Here is a 15,770-nt window from a genome sequence, read left to right as displayed (position 1 = left end):
CTGTGCAGATCCTTGTGCTACTGATTCCATCTCTCCCCACTTTTCCAAGTTCTTGGAGGCAAGGTCACTTAGGTTAGACACACAGATCACAAGAAGCGCTCTTTTGTTTTTCTGCACAATGAATTAAAGTCAGATTACACATCCCAAATCTGTTTTCTTTTACTGGCAAATAGAGTGATTTGAGGAATTTCTGGAGCAGCAAACTTGTTTCCTCAAGTACTTACTCTGTGAGGCATGGAGCATGATTTTCTGCCAGAAGAGCCCTGCATACTGTTCCACACACCTTTCATAAAGGCCCAAACCAATTCCAAACACTCTGCCTATAGTAAGTTTTCACATAGGGCTGCAGAAATCCAGGACAATGGCAAGTGAGTGTTGGAAGGGTTTTGTCCTGTTCATGTCATAAGAATTCTTAATGACCTAAAGCAATTCCATTCAGATGTAACATGGAATCTGAGTTTTTTCTATTAAACTCTTTCATGATGAGTAACAAACCTTGGGAGCATGAGGTGCAAGGCTGACATACGAAGCATGAGCATGTCCTCCACAGTGAGCAGTTTAATTGTCCATTTTATTACTCTAATATTTATTCCACACTAAGAAGCAAACCCAAGCTTTTCTTGGAGGCAAAATGTGCATGGTATACACTACAGTCCCTCGCAGGATCACCAGGGCGGGCAGGGACAAAGCAGGCAATCTGTGTCATTGTGAACCACTACAGAGCTACATCCCAATGTGCGTTTAAGTAGCACAGTATTATTAAGAGCTCCTTAAATACTAGCAGAAGCAGCTGGGCATGCCAGGTGGGGCTAAGGTGAGGCCCAGAGGGTGGGAGGTCTGAGCATCAGCCTTCCAGCCAGGCAGGGGAGGGAGGCCACCTGGATGGAGAGGCTGCAAAGGGCTGCTCTTTATGGGAGGTGTCCACCCACTTCTTCCTTGACATTGTGTCTCTAGAAGAAGCTGTAGATCAGATACAAGGGAAGAAATGAGTTAGCTGAACTCCCACCTTAAAAATCAATGCATCCAAAAGGTGAGGCATTCAAGGGTTTTTGAATTATTCAGAAGATCACTTTCTATTTATTTTTCAAGAAATTATAATCACTACAATTTCTCTGAACTGTATGGCAAGCCAGGAGACAGAGCTTCTACTGCTTTGCTTATGTGCTGTTTGTTGCCCACCGACTACTTTGAAATCCCTTTCCTTCCAAACAGTTAGCAACCCACAGTGGTCTCCAGAATTGGACAATTAAACCTACACAGTAATTGCTTTTAAAAGCTAGTTTTCACAGTCTTCATTTCTGTAACTCCCACCCAGTTCTAGGTTTGGTTTTTTTTGGTTGTTTATATTTTCCTTCATAAAAAAGGAAATCCTGTGACACAAACAAAGGCTTCATGTATCAGAGGTAAAAGAAGCTTTGCACTCCCCATTGGATGTCCCCTGTATTCAGCGAGCCTACTTCTGTAGGCAACAAATTGGCCATCCAAATGTTCCACTTTTCTACTTCATTGTTACAGAGGTTTACTTCCTGCATTCATTCCTGCAGACACACCCAAAACAAATACAAACATGACCTGCCTCAAAACACTACTGATCATCGCAGTTCCAGACAATTCAAAAAAAGGAAATAGAGACGGGCAGGTCATTTTTAAACACTCTTAAAAAGAACTGTTAGAACTCTGAAAGCTAATCATTCTTTACATGGCATCACAGAGGAAAAAATCAAGTGGAAGCCAGACAATAAAAAAAGGACATATTTCTTAAATCTGAACTATTTTTTCCTGAAGAATGATATGGTCAGTAATAAAAGCGAAACAGGTCAGGTTTAATAAAATAGCTCATTTTCCACAAGTAATCCAGCAAAAATGTCACCTGATCAATTCTGAGCAGTAATTCTCCCCAACTGCATTCAGCATCCCAGCTGCATATCAGCAATTAAGGAGTCTTTCCAAAGGGGCTGTAGCCAGGATTTGGCAGAACAAACCCTGAGCAAAGGGACCAGGACATCTGATCCCTTTTCCTGCAGCAGCAAAATTATGCCTTCAAGTCTCATCTCTCCTATCAGTAAATGCCCAGAGATGAAAAAGGAACAGCAACTGACTTTCATTGAGGCTTTCAACTTGAAAGCATTGGCTGACACAGATGCACCAGAGAGTGCATTTTGTCTGGCACAATTCTACTTGTCAGGGATCAGGCAAGGCAGGCAGGGAGGGCCAAGGCAGAAGGCATCTCCTCCTGCAGCCTCAGCCTGCAGCACTGACACAGGCAGAGAGAGTTGGGGAAGAGATTTGTCATGGTGAACCTGCCATAGGTGGCTTTGGGCTTGTGCCATCAGAGGATGACAAACTCAGACCCTGCATTGGCTGCATCCATTTGAAAGCCTCCTTCTCCTAAATTAGAAATTTCTCAAGGACTTTCCCTCAGAGGAGGTTTCCCTATTTCTCCCAGTGCAGAACCAGGAAATGTCCATGAATCTCCTTCAGATCTCAAAGGGTTCAGCTCAGAAAGTGCCCCAAGGAAAGGTTTTTCTCCTTTAAGGTTGAGACAAATGACTGGGAACATTTCCCATTTCATGCTCAGTGCCTGTTTTTTCTCTACTAACTGTGACACTGGAAAGGCTGCAGGGAGATAAAGGGCAAGTGCTGGATGGAGAGGAATGCTTCCTATTACTGCACTGCATTTCCAGGGCCCCAAGGTACCACTCCAGCTCCAGCCACTCAGCACTTCACACTGGAGGACTTTTCACTGCACCACCAGAGCACATTCCAAGTGATTGGTCTCTCCAAGAGTCCACTGAGCCCATTCAATTCAAGGAATTGAAATCAGTTGAAAGAAATCTTGAAAAGAATGGTTTTTATCCAAGCTTTCAAAAAGTCACCTCTGAGTCAAAATTCCAATGGTCATTTTTGGACAGACATGCCCTGTACCAACCTGCTTGTTAAGAGTTCTCCTCTTTGGATCTGCTGGTGATCTTGGCCTTATGAAAATGGAAGACAAAAGAACATATTAAGAGGAAGAAAGAGAAAGGAGGGAATGTGTGAAGCACGAAAGGAGGCAACCCTTCTCAGCATGGTCACTCTGATGAAGGAGGAAATGCAACACAGAAACTAAACAAGATGCAAAGCTGATTCATTGTCCTTAAGCTCTCAGTTGCTGGAGTCAGACAGAGCTGGTCAAGCTCCAGCTGAAACACAGCAGTCATTCTTCAACTTGCATCATAACCCCCCAATTCTGCTGTCTCTCCTTTTGGAGCCAAGTGGCTCCTACAACCTCTCTGAAGCAGCAAGAGCTGCTGAGCTGAGACACGAGTCTCTATGGAGGGCAGCTCCTTTTGTACTGCTGCCGAAGCTTGACTTTGCCTGTTTGTGCTTTACACTGGTGACAGTCTCGTGCTCCATGTGGTCAGAGCACTGCTGTCTGCTGAGAATGATATTACACCTCCTTGCTCTTTCAAGAAGAAAATGCTTTTTTACACTCATCTGCTAAGTAAGGATATTCAGATTGCACTTTAAAAGCCCTACAGAAGATTTTCAATTAGAATGATAGTTCTATGATAGTTCCTTCTTTATTGTTATCACTCAGACAAGCATGACAGATACATTTTCTCATACAAATCCAAACCAATATCTTTCATCAGGTACACTGCTATAACTCTTCTCTAGCAACTCGCCTTCTCTGATCTTAAGCTTTGACCTTAATATTAGACATTGATCGGATTATACATCTATACCCCAGAATTTATCTGGGATCTCATTTCACAGTGGAGGTCCAGGCACAGAGAAGTTACATCTGACATTTACAGAAGCAACATCCAAATATGCAGACACCTCTAAAGTAGCCAATATTTGCCCAAATATGTTAATGTGGCTGCAGAAGTTGACAGTGAAGGATCACAGTATTCAAAGATCTGCAGCATCCAGACCCATGCAATACAGTTCCCAAATGTCACCACAAACATTACAGAGGGAATCAATAGTCAAGTCCAGAAGAGGACGAGTCTTGAGGAGCTTTTCAGTTCTGCCTCCTCTTCCCCACCACCACCTCTGCTCTTGGGCCATATGGTGGTGGGTTTGACATTGGGCTGGATCACCAGAGATGGGGCCAAATGCTGAATACACAGAGGTTTGTCTAAAGACATGGGAGAGCTGACTGTGCAAAATAACCTCACAAGATGGGAAGAGCGAGGAGAACAGCACACTGGAGCAGCAGACACCTTGGCTTACCTCATCTCCTGGGACTCTTGGACATCCAGCTGCAGAGAGCTTTTCAGAGATCCTGCAGCACTGCCAACATCTGGACTTACTGCCCTGCGTATCTGGGGGATCAAAGACAGTCCCAGTGATTCCTTCTTCTTATCCTTTGCAGTGGGATACAGCAAGGAAGCCTGCAAGGAGTAGAAAAGAGTGCTCACTTTACGCATCCAGTCTTGCCCCCACGCATGCCCCAAGACATTTAGCTATGGACTTCACTGGGACCTGGCAGGAGAAGACAAGTCAGACTGATGGAGCAGCTTGGCCCAGGATGGAGAATGGTGCCCTAGGACAGGCAGGTGGTGAGGGAGAGATCGTGTCACACATTTACCACCTCTCCCCTCATGCTCACTTCTGTACGAGTGTGACTCCATTCCCAGCTGGCATCCACATGTTTGACATCAAGATGTACTCCGGTGACAGTGCCTCCACTGGCCTTTTGGATGTATGGGAAGGCGTTTATATCCCTATAAACTCCCTGTCCCTAAAGCACCAAACAGCCACTGCTGATCTCCAGCCACATCCCCTCAAAGCCATTCCCCAGGATGGCAAAACCTGCTTTTCTCAAGCCCATCATTCCTTCTGCTGCTGCCCTTCCCTCCTTCAGTTCCCCAGCAGCCTTTAAGCCCATATGCTGCTGAGCTCTCAGGATGCTCAGAGCTCTCCAGCTCCCACACATCCAGCATCTCCGGCTCACTGGCATTTAGGAAGTTCAGCAGAGCTCCCTGATCTGTGGCTCTCTGGAAGGTCTCTGCCTGCCCAAGTTGCTCCAGGGCTCCCATGCCATGATCAGGAAGGGGGGTGGAGGCAGCGGGGACAGATGCACACCCTTCCTTAGTATCCCATAATTTCTGGCGCATCTAAAAAGCCAAATCAGGACCTGTTCAAACTTCAGTGAAAGCATCAGTTCCTGTAAAGGATACACAGGGCCCTTTCTCAGCAAGGCTGAGACCAAGTACCCAAGCCTTTGACTGGACATTCAGTCTGCCAAAGCTGTTGTTCATTTGCCTCCTCCTGCACCCCATGGCAAACCTGGGCTCTGGGCTGTTCTCCCCATGGCCACCCTTCCCTCTGGTAACAGCCTGAAGTGCAGTGTCCAGCTGAGCTCTTCCTTGGCTCAGCAGCTTCCCTGGGCTCACTCTACAGGGAAAGCTCTCCGAGCTCTGTCTACAGCACAGAAACTAAAAATCTACCACACAGTAAATCCTGTGGACTTAGCTTGGTCTCCTTGCCTTATGCCCTTTTCCCTCTGAACTCAGCTCCTGGTTTTTCCTACTGTCATTATCATAGCAGTTGGCCTTTTTCCCATTCTCCTGCTCTCTCTTCCATGGGGAGCTCTGAGGAAGGAGAGCTCCTCTGGATGGGAGGCAAAGTTTTTGTAAGTGCATATAAGAAGCGCAGCCTCCAAATATTGTGAACATCACAGGATTTCTCCCAGAATAAATGTTCTAGTATCTAGGACTCTGGGTGCTCTTGAAGCCCCAAACACCACCTCTGGCCTGACCTCGAGACACTGGATGGCTGAATTTTGTTTCCCGTAGAAAAGTTTGTGAGGAGGCACATCCCCACCTTGAGATGCCCGGGGTGGGAAGAAGAGCTGGCCCCGGATGATGTCCTCATTGGTGTGGAAAGGAAGGTGCCCGCAGACCAGGTCGTAGAGCAGGATACCCAGGGACCAGATGGTGGCTGGCTGGCCACGGTAGCAGCCGAAGAGGATCCATTCCGGTGGGCTGTATTCTGGTGTTCCTATGGGACAGGGGCGCAGCTCATCAGGCTGATGCTGCTCCCTCCCTCCCAGCCAGCTCCCATTCCACAACAGCCAGCCCCTGCCCCAGTGAAAAGTAACTTGGCTACAGCCGGCTGAAGAAGGATTCCCCCCTTCCTCCCTCTTCCCCCTCTGCCAGCAAAGGGGAGAACCTCTGCTGCCCGGCTGGGCCCCGGCTTTGGGCTCACCTGACATTCGGGTGTACAAAGTGTCCCGGAGGATCGTGCCGCACCCGAAGTCGATGAGCTTCGCCTCGCCGGTGGCCAGGTCAAGGACAATGTTCTCGGCCTTGATGTCGCGGTGCAGGACACCGCGGCTGGTGCAGGACACCGCGGCTGGTGCAGTGCCGCACGGCCTCCAGCACCTGGCAGAACAGCCCCCGCGCCACGGGCTCCGTCAGGAACCCCCGCTCGTCCAGGAAGTACCACAGGTCCTGAAAGCGCTCCGGACGCTCCATGACCAGCGCGAAGCCGTCGGGCAGCTGGAACCAGTCCAGGAGCCGCACGACGCCGCGGAAGCCAGGGCACGACACCATCCAGAGCAGCGCCAGCTCCAGGGGCACAAGGGCGCCGTCGTGCTGCGGGGGGACCGCGATGCCGTCAGCGGGGCCGATGCTGCGCCGCGCCTTCAGCACCCCCTGCCCGGCTCCACCGCTGCTCGCCATCGCCCGGCTCGGGACCCTGCGCGGCCCCCGCTCACTCCACGCTCTCTCCCCTCGCGGTGTCCCGGTTCCCAGCCCGCCGGCCCTCCCCTCAGCCCCGCCCGGCACGACCCGCCGGCTTCTCCCGCTGGCCCCGCTCACTCACCAGCCGCGCCCACTCCGAGATCCCGGGACACTCGCTTGATGGCCACCTGCAAGCCAAGGCGAGCGGCTGGCTGAGCTCACCGCCCGCCGCCGCCCCGCCCCGCTCCGACCCGGCCCCGTCTCTTACCGGGGCGCCGTCGGCGAGCCGGGTCCCGGAGTAAACGCTGCCGCAGCCGCCGCTCCCCAGCAGCGAGCCCTGCCGGTAGAGCTGCTCCAGGGGAGGCTTCTCCGCCCGTCCGGGCGGCACCGCGCTCTCGATATTCTGCCCGGAGCACCCGACCGCCCCGGGCACTGCTGCTTCCCGAGCCGCTCCGGGCTCCGGCGACTCGGGGCCGGCGGCCCAGCTGACGAGCGGCCGGGCTCGGCTCGGGGACGCTGCCGGCGACGGGGCGGGAGCCGGGCGGCAGCGGGGCGGCTCTGGCAGGGGCCTCGTTCGGGGCTGGGCCAGGGCCCGCACCAGGCGGAGCCAAAAGACGGTGCCGCTCCCCCACCACCAGAGGGAGGAACTCTTCCAGAAACTCTTCCAGAGGCGCCACAAGCAGTGCGGAGAGAACCTGGCGGAGGTGGGACCGAGGCGGGCCCGACAGGGGCGGGCCGGGGGCCGACTCGCCCACGGGTGCCTTGCGGGACGCGGCATAAGCCGGGCTGGGAGAGGCTGAGAGGGACGGCACGGCACGTCACGGGACGGCAGTAGAGTGAGTGTGAGAGGGAGAAGGGAACGGAGAGCGAGCGGAAAGTCGAGCGGAAAACCGATCGAGAGAGGCGCTGCCGCTGCCGCTGCCGCTGCCGCTGCCGAGCCGCCGGAGCGCGCGGCCGTTCGTCCGGTTCCTCAGCGAGCCCAACGGAGGAGCCGCCGCGCGCTCCGCGGAACGAAAGAAACAAGCGGAGAAATAAATACCTATGAAAGAAATAACCAAATAAATCAATACAGAAATGCATAAAAATGTTGGCTTGTAGGTTTCTTCTTCCTTGGGTGAATGAAGCATTTCCGTGGTGAAACAGGGACATTAAGAATTAGGAATCAAGCATAAAAAAGTGCTTTGACTAAAAGAGGGGAGGCTGACCAAACCGTATGAAATCCTTACTGCTCCCATAAGAGCAGGAGGAGAGCAAGACTACAAGATAAGATAAAGAACTAGAATGTGCAAATAGGATACAAGGACAAAGGCACCACAGGATAAGGGGGTTCTTTGGACCCCTAAGCTGGGAGAAATGGTATCAAAGTCCGAAGGATGGTCAAAGGACTAAAAGGAGCATGCATAAGGAGACAAGGTGATAAGTTCAACTGAGAGGAAAATTGCTGACTTCATCCCAAAGACCCCCAGACAACCACCAGAGTGACCAACAAGGAGCAGTGGGCAATCGCAAAGAGGTGTGGAGCTAATTTTAATATGAAGTGGGGACAGGCAGGGTTAGGAAATGAATGTGTATTAGGCGTATTGTGTAGCCCGAGTTTGTAGAGAATAAAAAGAGAAGGGCAAGTCTCTAGGGTGTGCATGTCTTTGGAGGAGATACCTCCATGCTGAATAAATACATACCTAATCTTATAACTTACTCTGTGGGTTATAGAGTTTTCTTTCCACATATCACTGGGGAGAATTCCCTGTCCTGATGGTTATGTGAGAGTGGACAAGAGTGGAGCCTTTAATTTTCAAGTAGAAAGGATAAATTGTGTCAGTAATGGCATCTCTTTTCATCCTCTGTTGAGACAGTTGCAGGCTGCCAAATGAGTCTGCAATGTGGAACTTGCTCTCAGGTTTCTTTTTCTGACAGAGACTGAGGAGGGGAGGTATCCCAGAATCATGAAGTCATGGCATGGTTTGGCTTGGAAGGCACCTGAAAAATCACATCGTCGCAACCCCCTGCTGTGGCTGGGGACCCCTTGCACTAGACCAACTTGTCTAGAGCTCCATCCAGCCTGGCCTTGAACACTGTCAGGGATGAGGCATCCACACCTTCTCTGGGAAACCTTTTCCAAGAGAGTATTTTTTTCTGAATCCCTCATCTAAACCTACTCTCTTTCAGCTTGGATCCATTCTCCCTTGTCCTTGTCTCTGTCTGCCTTTGCACAAAGTCCCTGTCCAGCTTTCTTGTAGGTTGCTATCACGTACTGGTAGGCCACAGTTCAGTCAAGCCTATGCCTAAGTCTCTTTTTCAGGCTAAAGAAGCCCATCTCAGGCTTTCCTTGCAGGAGAGGCATTGGGGTCAGAGATACAGAAAATAGGCCCTTATTTGTGGTGCTTGGCTCTGACACCCAAGAGAGCACTGAGTTTAGCACAACACCATGGAGACAGCTTTCAAAGTTAAGTGGAGAAACTGGAAATGTGAGTGTGTAGACTAGGTAGAGTTTTCTTAAGTCACTGAGTGAGAAAGTTAAGAGTTTAGGGTTTAAGCTATATTAGAAAACAAAAGACAATATAGAAGATTTAGGGTGTTGTCCCTTTCTTCTTCCTTCTTCATCTTCTTCTTCTAAGAGTTTTTAGGTAATAGTGGTTGGATAAAGAAATCTGCAGTGCAGAACACAGGTGTTGGGTCATTGGGTCACTAAGAAAAATAACTTACTTGGCATTTGATTATTGGATAAATTGACACATAAAAGACCTTGGAAAGATTCTTCACTCTCTGTTTTGCACCTTTCTATCTTAGTGTATGTAGCTCCTTGTACTCTGTATATACGTAATATAGATAAGGAAAGAATAAACAACTAAGCCCGAACATGAGAAAGCAGCCTCTTTCTTGTCAGTCTCGGTCCTGGGGAACCCAGGGGAACCCAGCCATCAATGTCAACTCCAACAGAGAGGTGCTCCAGCTCTCACATCACCTCAGTGTCCCTCCTCGGCACCTGCTCCAGCTCGTCTGTGTCCTTGCCGTCCATGCTGCAGAGCCCGGCAGAGCTGGATTCAGCCCTGCAGGTGCAGTGTCAGTGGCATGGAGAAGACATGGCCCTGCCAGTGGCTCTGGGAGCCAGAAACTCATGCTTGGTCTCCTGCTTCCCAGCGATCTGGGGCCTTTCTGTCTGCCCTTCTCCCCGTGCCTTTCTCTGCTGCTCACCCGCTCACTTGCCCTTGGCTGTCACCTTTGGTGCTCACCCAAAGGCCATGGAAAAGCAGATAAAAACACACACCCAGAAAGTGCTCTATGATTCCAAGGACAATGTTTTGGCTACAGCATCCGTTTGCTTTCAGAGTCTTGAGAGGAAAGCTAATGTTTTTACAACTAATTTGATGCCTGAAAGTATTTGTGTTAATATCTTTTAAACTGGTTTTAAGGTCTCTACTAACTTAGGGCAGCAAGTTGTTACTAAGCCCAGACATCTTGGCTTGTGAAACACAGAAGTGAGTCTGCACAAGCCTGAACTTCTGAACTTTTGGGTAAAATGACAGGTTCAAGGGGAGATATGTGGTAGGCAGTTCGGGAAGGCTGCACCTTCCTAGTTCAGCCAAGTTTAGTTTGCACCCACCTTAGCCAATGATTGAAGCAAGAGGGCAACATGCAGCTGGGAGTTTAGGATAAAAGGAGGCTGCCCCCTCTGAAGCCTTGCAAGAGAAACCACTGTTGGCATGTGTCCTGGTGGACTCTCTCTGTTTATTTGCATAAAGGACTCCTCTGTCTCCTTTTTGGATGTAAACTTCCGGCATTTGTGGATTTTCCTACAAACTGGGATCTCATCCATGATCCTTCCACCATCTGGGTCCAGCATGTGGCAAGAGAAGCTGGAGGCAGCCAGTTTTGGTGGCCAGCTGCCTTTGGTGCTGGCCAGCACCAGGCGATTGGTTGGGTTCCCAAGACTGTCTAGGAAACAGATGAGAGGTGGAACAGGGAGGGTCCCTGTAGAATCAACAGGATATAGACACCCAGAGAGGATGGTAAGGGAAAGTCAAGAAGGGTCTTGGCAAATCTCACTGGGGAGTACAATTTCAGGGAGTAAAGCATGGCATGATTCCCAGGGTGGGCAACAAAAAAGTTGAAAAAAGGTTTCGACTCTAGGGATGATGATCCCAAAATACCTCCAAAGGGTCCTTTGGGAGAATGCTGAGATGGTTTGCACATTCTTCTGAAGGTAGTTAAGGACATGGAAGCCCAGAGGGTCAACAAGAGGTGCTGAGAAAGGGTCTCAAGAACCCATACCCAGAGGGGCCAATATGGTGTTAGTTTGGGAAAGAGTTGATTGGAGTGTGGAGAAATATGGTTAAGGCAGACAGCAGCAGGAGTCTATGTGATAAGGAAAGAACTGTAAGGACTGGGAAGTTCTCTGCTTTATCTTCAAAATCCGCAGTATCGTACAGGGCCAGCTGCAAGTCTTTTGTATTCCTTGTTTCCAAGAGAGGGAAAACAGGGAGGTATTGTTCTTGAGCCCCCACCCCTCCTCAGGATGTTATAGAGCCAGGGTGGAGGATTTGGGTTTGTCTGCTTGCTACTCAGGACTTAATTGGGTTTCTCTGTGGTGAGGAGTATGGATTCTCCAGGTGTGGAAGTGCAGGTCCGGCAGCATGGGCTGTGGACCAGTGCAGGAGGTGCAGGACCAAGCTGAGGCTGTGGGGCAGCTGGCACACAGTGCTGGGGAGTGTCTGACCCCACCACCCCTGTGGGCGGGGGCTGCTCCCCAGCCCCATGAAGTTGCAGGATGCCCCAGCCACCTGCCCGTCCCTGTGCACTCCCAGCTGTGCCTGCCTGCTGAACTGGGCCAGCAGCTGGTTCTGTACAGAGCTTGTGATGCTGGAAGAGCAGCCTGGGGGCATGGACAGGTGTGCTGCAATGGGGCGTCAAGACACTGTGGCTGGGTGGGGGAACAGATGGCAGAGTGGGGCCTTGCAGGAGTTGGATAGACATACGGACTATGAAAGATATGAAAGGAGGGATGAGGAAAAGGTAAAGGTACAGGCAAGAAAAATGGCACTCAGACCCCAAGTGGGAATGAGTTAAGGAAGTGTTAAAGGTGACAATATAGTCACCTTTAACTTTTTGCATTTATGTATTAGCTTTTTCCTATTATTAATCACAAAGATTTTGATATGGTACAATTTATATTTCCTTTTAACTGCTTTTTAGTATAGTATAATCTGTCAATTTATGTATGCACCGTATAGTGTATATAAACAGTAGTGTAGCGAATATATGATATTGTACTGTCATAAAGTTCCTTTACCTTTAAGAAAGTTAAAGTTGCTGGGGTCTCCTGGGAGTCTTTTCTCTTGACCAATTATCGGTCATTGCTGAGAACTGACAGCAGTTTTAGCCATTGAAAAGTAGAATCAACTCGTGAACCTCACCTTAAAGTGTACACCCAGAAGTCTGTGGTGCTCTTTTGTTTTTCCTGACTGTGAAGCGTGGCGGAGCTCCGGCTGGCCTCCGGTTCCCTGCCCAAGCCATGTGGCCGGGCAGGGGCCGGGCCGGGGCCGAGCCGGGCCCGCCGCGTCTCTCGTCTCCCGGCCGGGAGATGAAGCTTGCCCCGAGCTAGGTCGGGCTGGGCCGGGCTCGGCCCGATCTCTGGTTCAGCTGGAGGTTTTGCTGTAACTACATTCACTAGAAAACTGCTGAGTGAAAGAGGAAAGGAACTCTGAGCTTGCAGCAAGCAAAGACAGAGACCACGCTCTCTAAAAGCAGCTATGAAGAACTTTCCAGCGCAGACGGCTCTAGCTCCTGTTCAGCAGAGATCACCGAACCATCTACAAAAGCTTGGGCAAGATTTTAACTCTTTCTTATCCAGATGAGACTTGCGGATTAATCTTTTCATCCAGAGAGAGAAAAGGAGAGTGATCAACATGAAAAGAGACTTTATAAACTACTAGTGGCAAGAAGAAAAAGAGACTTCAAGAAAGGTAGAGAATTAAGGAGATGCTTTAATTAAGCTGAAATATCTTTCTGTTAAAACTATGGAAATGGACAATGAAGTCTTGAGAAAAACCCCTTTAATTCATAATAGAGTATGGAGAGGAATAAGGTGTTCAAAGTGTAAATTTAAGTAATAAGTGAAGTAATTGTGGTATAGTGAAGTGCTGAGAAATTTGAAGCCTTGAGAGGCAATGAGAAAAACTGTTTCTTAGTGAAGCTCACAGAAGCAGATGAAGAATACTTTTTTTGCCTTTGACTAACTTATCCTTAAAAATGCTATCTTCAAACTCATGACCCATAACACATTTTCAGTGATGTAGAATGGGAGGGGTGGGCTTTAATAACAGTAGCTCTGAGCAGCTGATATCAGAGAAACGAGAAACTATAACAAAAATAGTTTTCTTGTGACAAACTCCATAAATTAACAGAAAGGAACTTCTGTTTCTCTACAGAAACTGAGGAAAAGACTATGAAAAGAATTAGAACTGTTTAAACCATCAAAATTATACAGTTTTTGTCTCTGTTGTCATGTAAACAAAAGAATAGTGAGCAGTGAGAAATGAAAAGGTTTTTCTAAAAGTTTATTCTGGTGTTCTTATTCTTGTAGTTTGTCAATAAACTCTTCTTTATTCCTTTTAAGTTTTATGCCTGGTTTGCTCTTATTTTAATCCATATCTCACAGCAAAAAATAAATAATTCCTTTTTTCCCCTTTTTGTTAATTACTGGTTTAAAACCACGACATGTACGCCTTAACTAAACACTGGGTGTTAAAATACCTCTACATAACAAAAATAAGTGGTGTAAAGCAATCATGTTAACACCCCTTCTCCACTGACTGAATTCTCCAAGTGATAAGATAACCATGACACAAACCAGAGCACTGGAGGACAATTAGAAAAAGTACCATGTTAAATTTAAGGAGGACATTATAAATCCTTATCAGAGGATGCAGACCCACAGGATGGAGACACAAGAAGGAATAAAATATATTAACTTGACACACAGGATGTCATGCAGATAAACCAGAGTATGAAGAAACCAAACAGAAGAATTCCCATAACTTCAAACAGTTGGCAAGAATGTGTGAATAATGTATGGACATTATGAATACGCATGTATCTCAATAATGTCAGACTATAAAGATAACACTATTGGTGACTATTGGCGTGTTCTTTGGCTGCTTGCCAGCAGCACCCCAGCGCTGGACTTCTGTCTCTTATTTTATTTCCTATTAAACTTTTTAAAAATCCTGAAGAGTTACTCTGTTTCTCACAAAAGTTTTATTGAGAACGATAAGAAAATTCACAAAGTAAAAGGGACAGCACTGGGAATGTGGCTGACTGCCAGAGGCTCATCCACAAGATGGTGGCTCCTCCTTTTATACCCCTGGTGTTACATCAGCTTGATGCATATTCATTTTGATTTTACATGGTCTTGGTCCATGGCACTCTCCTCAGTGCTGACACAGTTTTGTCACCGTGGTCCTCAGGGCCATCATTGGATGAAGTTCTGCTCCTTTTAAGGTCATGTCCCAAAGGCTTGGCCAACAACAGTCTGTCCAATGTAATCCCACACCACAACACACAAAACTATCCCCGTGAAAACCAACCTTGCAACCAGGCCACCGCAACAACATCAACCACTCCACAACACATATCCCAACACTATCACAATATTTAATCAACAATATAATCAGTAATGTAATATCAATTCATATAATACCCAGCAAAAGTCAACTTCCATTAGCTTGTTTCTCACAGCACAGGTTTTACTACTCTTGATGGAAAAAGTGCAGAGAGCCCCAGGACAAAAGGGAGGGGTCAGCCATCATGACAGCCATTGGGAAGGAATCAATGTGGTGTTTGTAAAAAATAATATTAGAAATGGATTGTTAAGGGTATCAGGATGTCACCAAAGCTACGAGAAAAACAAAAACCCTCTGTTATAGATACATAGTATAATTTTGGCTTTTTGCAAGTATTAAGGTGAATGCTATATGTATAATGTTAAAATGGCTTTGCTGTGATAGTCGATAGAGTACGTTTGAACTGTCTGCTTAGTTAGGATAAAATTCAACGAACAGATGATGGGGACCCTGCTGATTATCAACACTCACTGTCTGTGGAAAGAAGGTACTAAGACCCAAATTAAAAGGTGATAAGAAGAGGATTGAAACCACAAGCCAAGAAACACACATGCTCTAAAAAACATGGACCCAAGGAGTGGCCATGCTAAAAAGTTCCTGGAAAATGTAAACTAGTTAATAGAAAAGTTTGAATATGCATAAAGTCTATGAATATGCATCAAGTTGATGCAATAGAAATGGTATATAAAGGGTGTTTCCAAAACCACCAGGTGTGCTCTTGACAGAGTGCCAAGCACCTGGCCATTTTAACCCTTGGCTCTATTGTCTTTGTCTCCTATTGCCTTTTTTTTATTAAACCTTTTAAAATTTACCAGAACAGTCAATGTCATTTTTAACACCCTCCAACAATATTTTTAGTGTTAGAGAATCGAGGCATTACTTTATTGTGGCCAGGATATTGTTCTAGCTAGGATGCACAACAGAAATCACTTCATCCACACATAGCCCCAGTGTGCAGAGAAAATCATTCCATGACACATGAATGTTACCAGATTTTTTACAAACTTTATACAGTCAAAACCCATAGAAATTCATTGGTTCAATGTTCATTGGTTCTAAGTTAAGTAGTTCTTAGTATTTGGTTTCCTATTGGTTACAGATCTCTTTGCCTCCGATGCTGATTAGGTCCTCATCTCCTTTTCCAGACCAGGTATCTCCAATGCTGCCAGGGCTGTTGTTTGGAGCTGATGGTCAGTTGATGGCCCTTGATGGCTGTTATTTTTTGTGTCTTCTTTGCTACTCACAAAGTTGAGATGTTAAACACATCGGGTCTCACCTGGTGGAACAATGCACTGGAAAGGAACTTCAGTTCCCTCACCCCCAGCGTGTAGGTTGGGCTTCATGATCTCAAAGTTTTTTTTCCAGACTAGTTCATTCTGTGATTCTGGGAAAACTGACTAAAGTTATAAAAAAATTTAAACTTGGTATATTTTCCAACACTGGGAATGAACTGTTAGTCCTCAGCCTGTTCATC

The 15,770-nt window shown here is 47.5% G+C and overlaps 1 protein-coding gene and 1 long non-coding RNA gene across 2 annotated transcripts; both read right to left on the bottom strand.

Annotated features, from left to right (window-relative positions):
• Window positions 1-721: 721 nt before the first annotated feature.
• LOC131578260 (uncharacterized) lies at window positions 722-4,440 on the bottom strand. Its single transcript, XR_009277422.1, has 3 exons — window positions 4,222-4,440; window positions 2,930-2,975; window positions 722-960 (listed from the first exon to the last, which is right to left on the bottom strand). It is a non-coding gene; the product is annotated as an uncharacterized LOC131578260 (long non-coding RNA).
• Window positions 4,441-5,462: 1,022 nt separating this feature from the next.
• Window positions 5,463-7,580, bottom strand: LOC131577701 (serine/threonine-protein kinase pim-1-like). Its single transcript, XM_058835746.1, is given in 7 exon segments — window positions 5,463-5,602; window positions 5,818-5,994; window positions 6,202-6,355; window positions 6,357-6,590; window positions 6,820-6,841; window positions 6,843-6,865; window positions 6,946-7,580. Coding segments are annotated over 7 exon segments (1,260 nt in total). The 5' UTR covers window positions 7,456-7,580.
• Between the last annotated feature and the right edge of the window lie 8,190 nt (window positions 7,581-15,770).

Source organism: Poecile atricapillus, chromosome 3 (assembly GCF_030490865.1).
Source record: "Poecile atricapillus isolate bPoeAtr1 chromosome 3, bPoeAtr1.hap1, whole genome shotgun sequence".
NCBI classification, from domain to species: domain Eukaryota; kingdom Metazoa; phylum Chordata; class Aves; order Passeriformes; family Paridae; genus Poecile; species Poecile atricapillus.
This window is presented reverse-complemented; position numbering and strand designations above follow the sequence as displayed.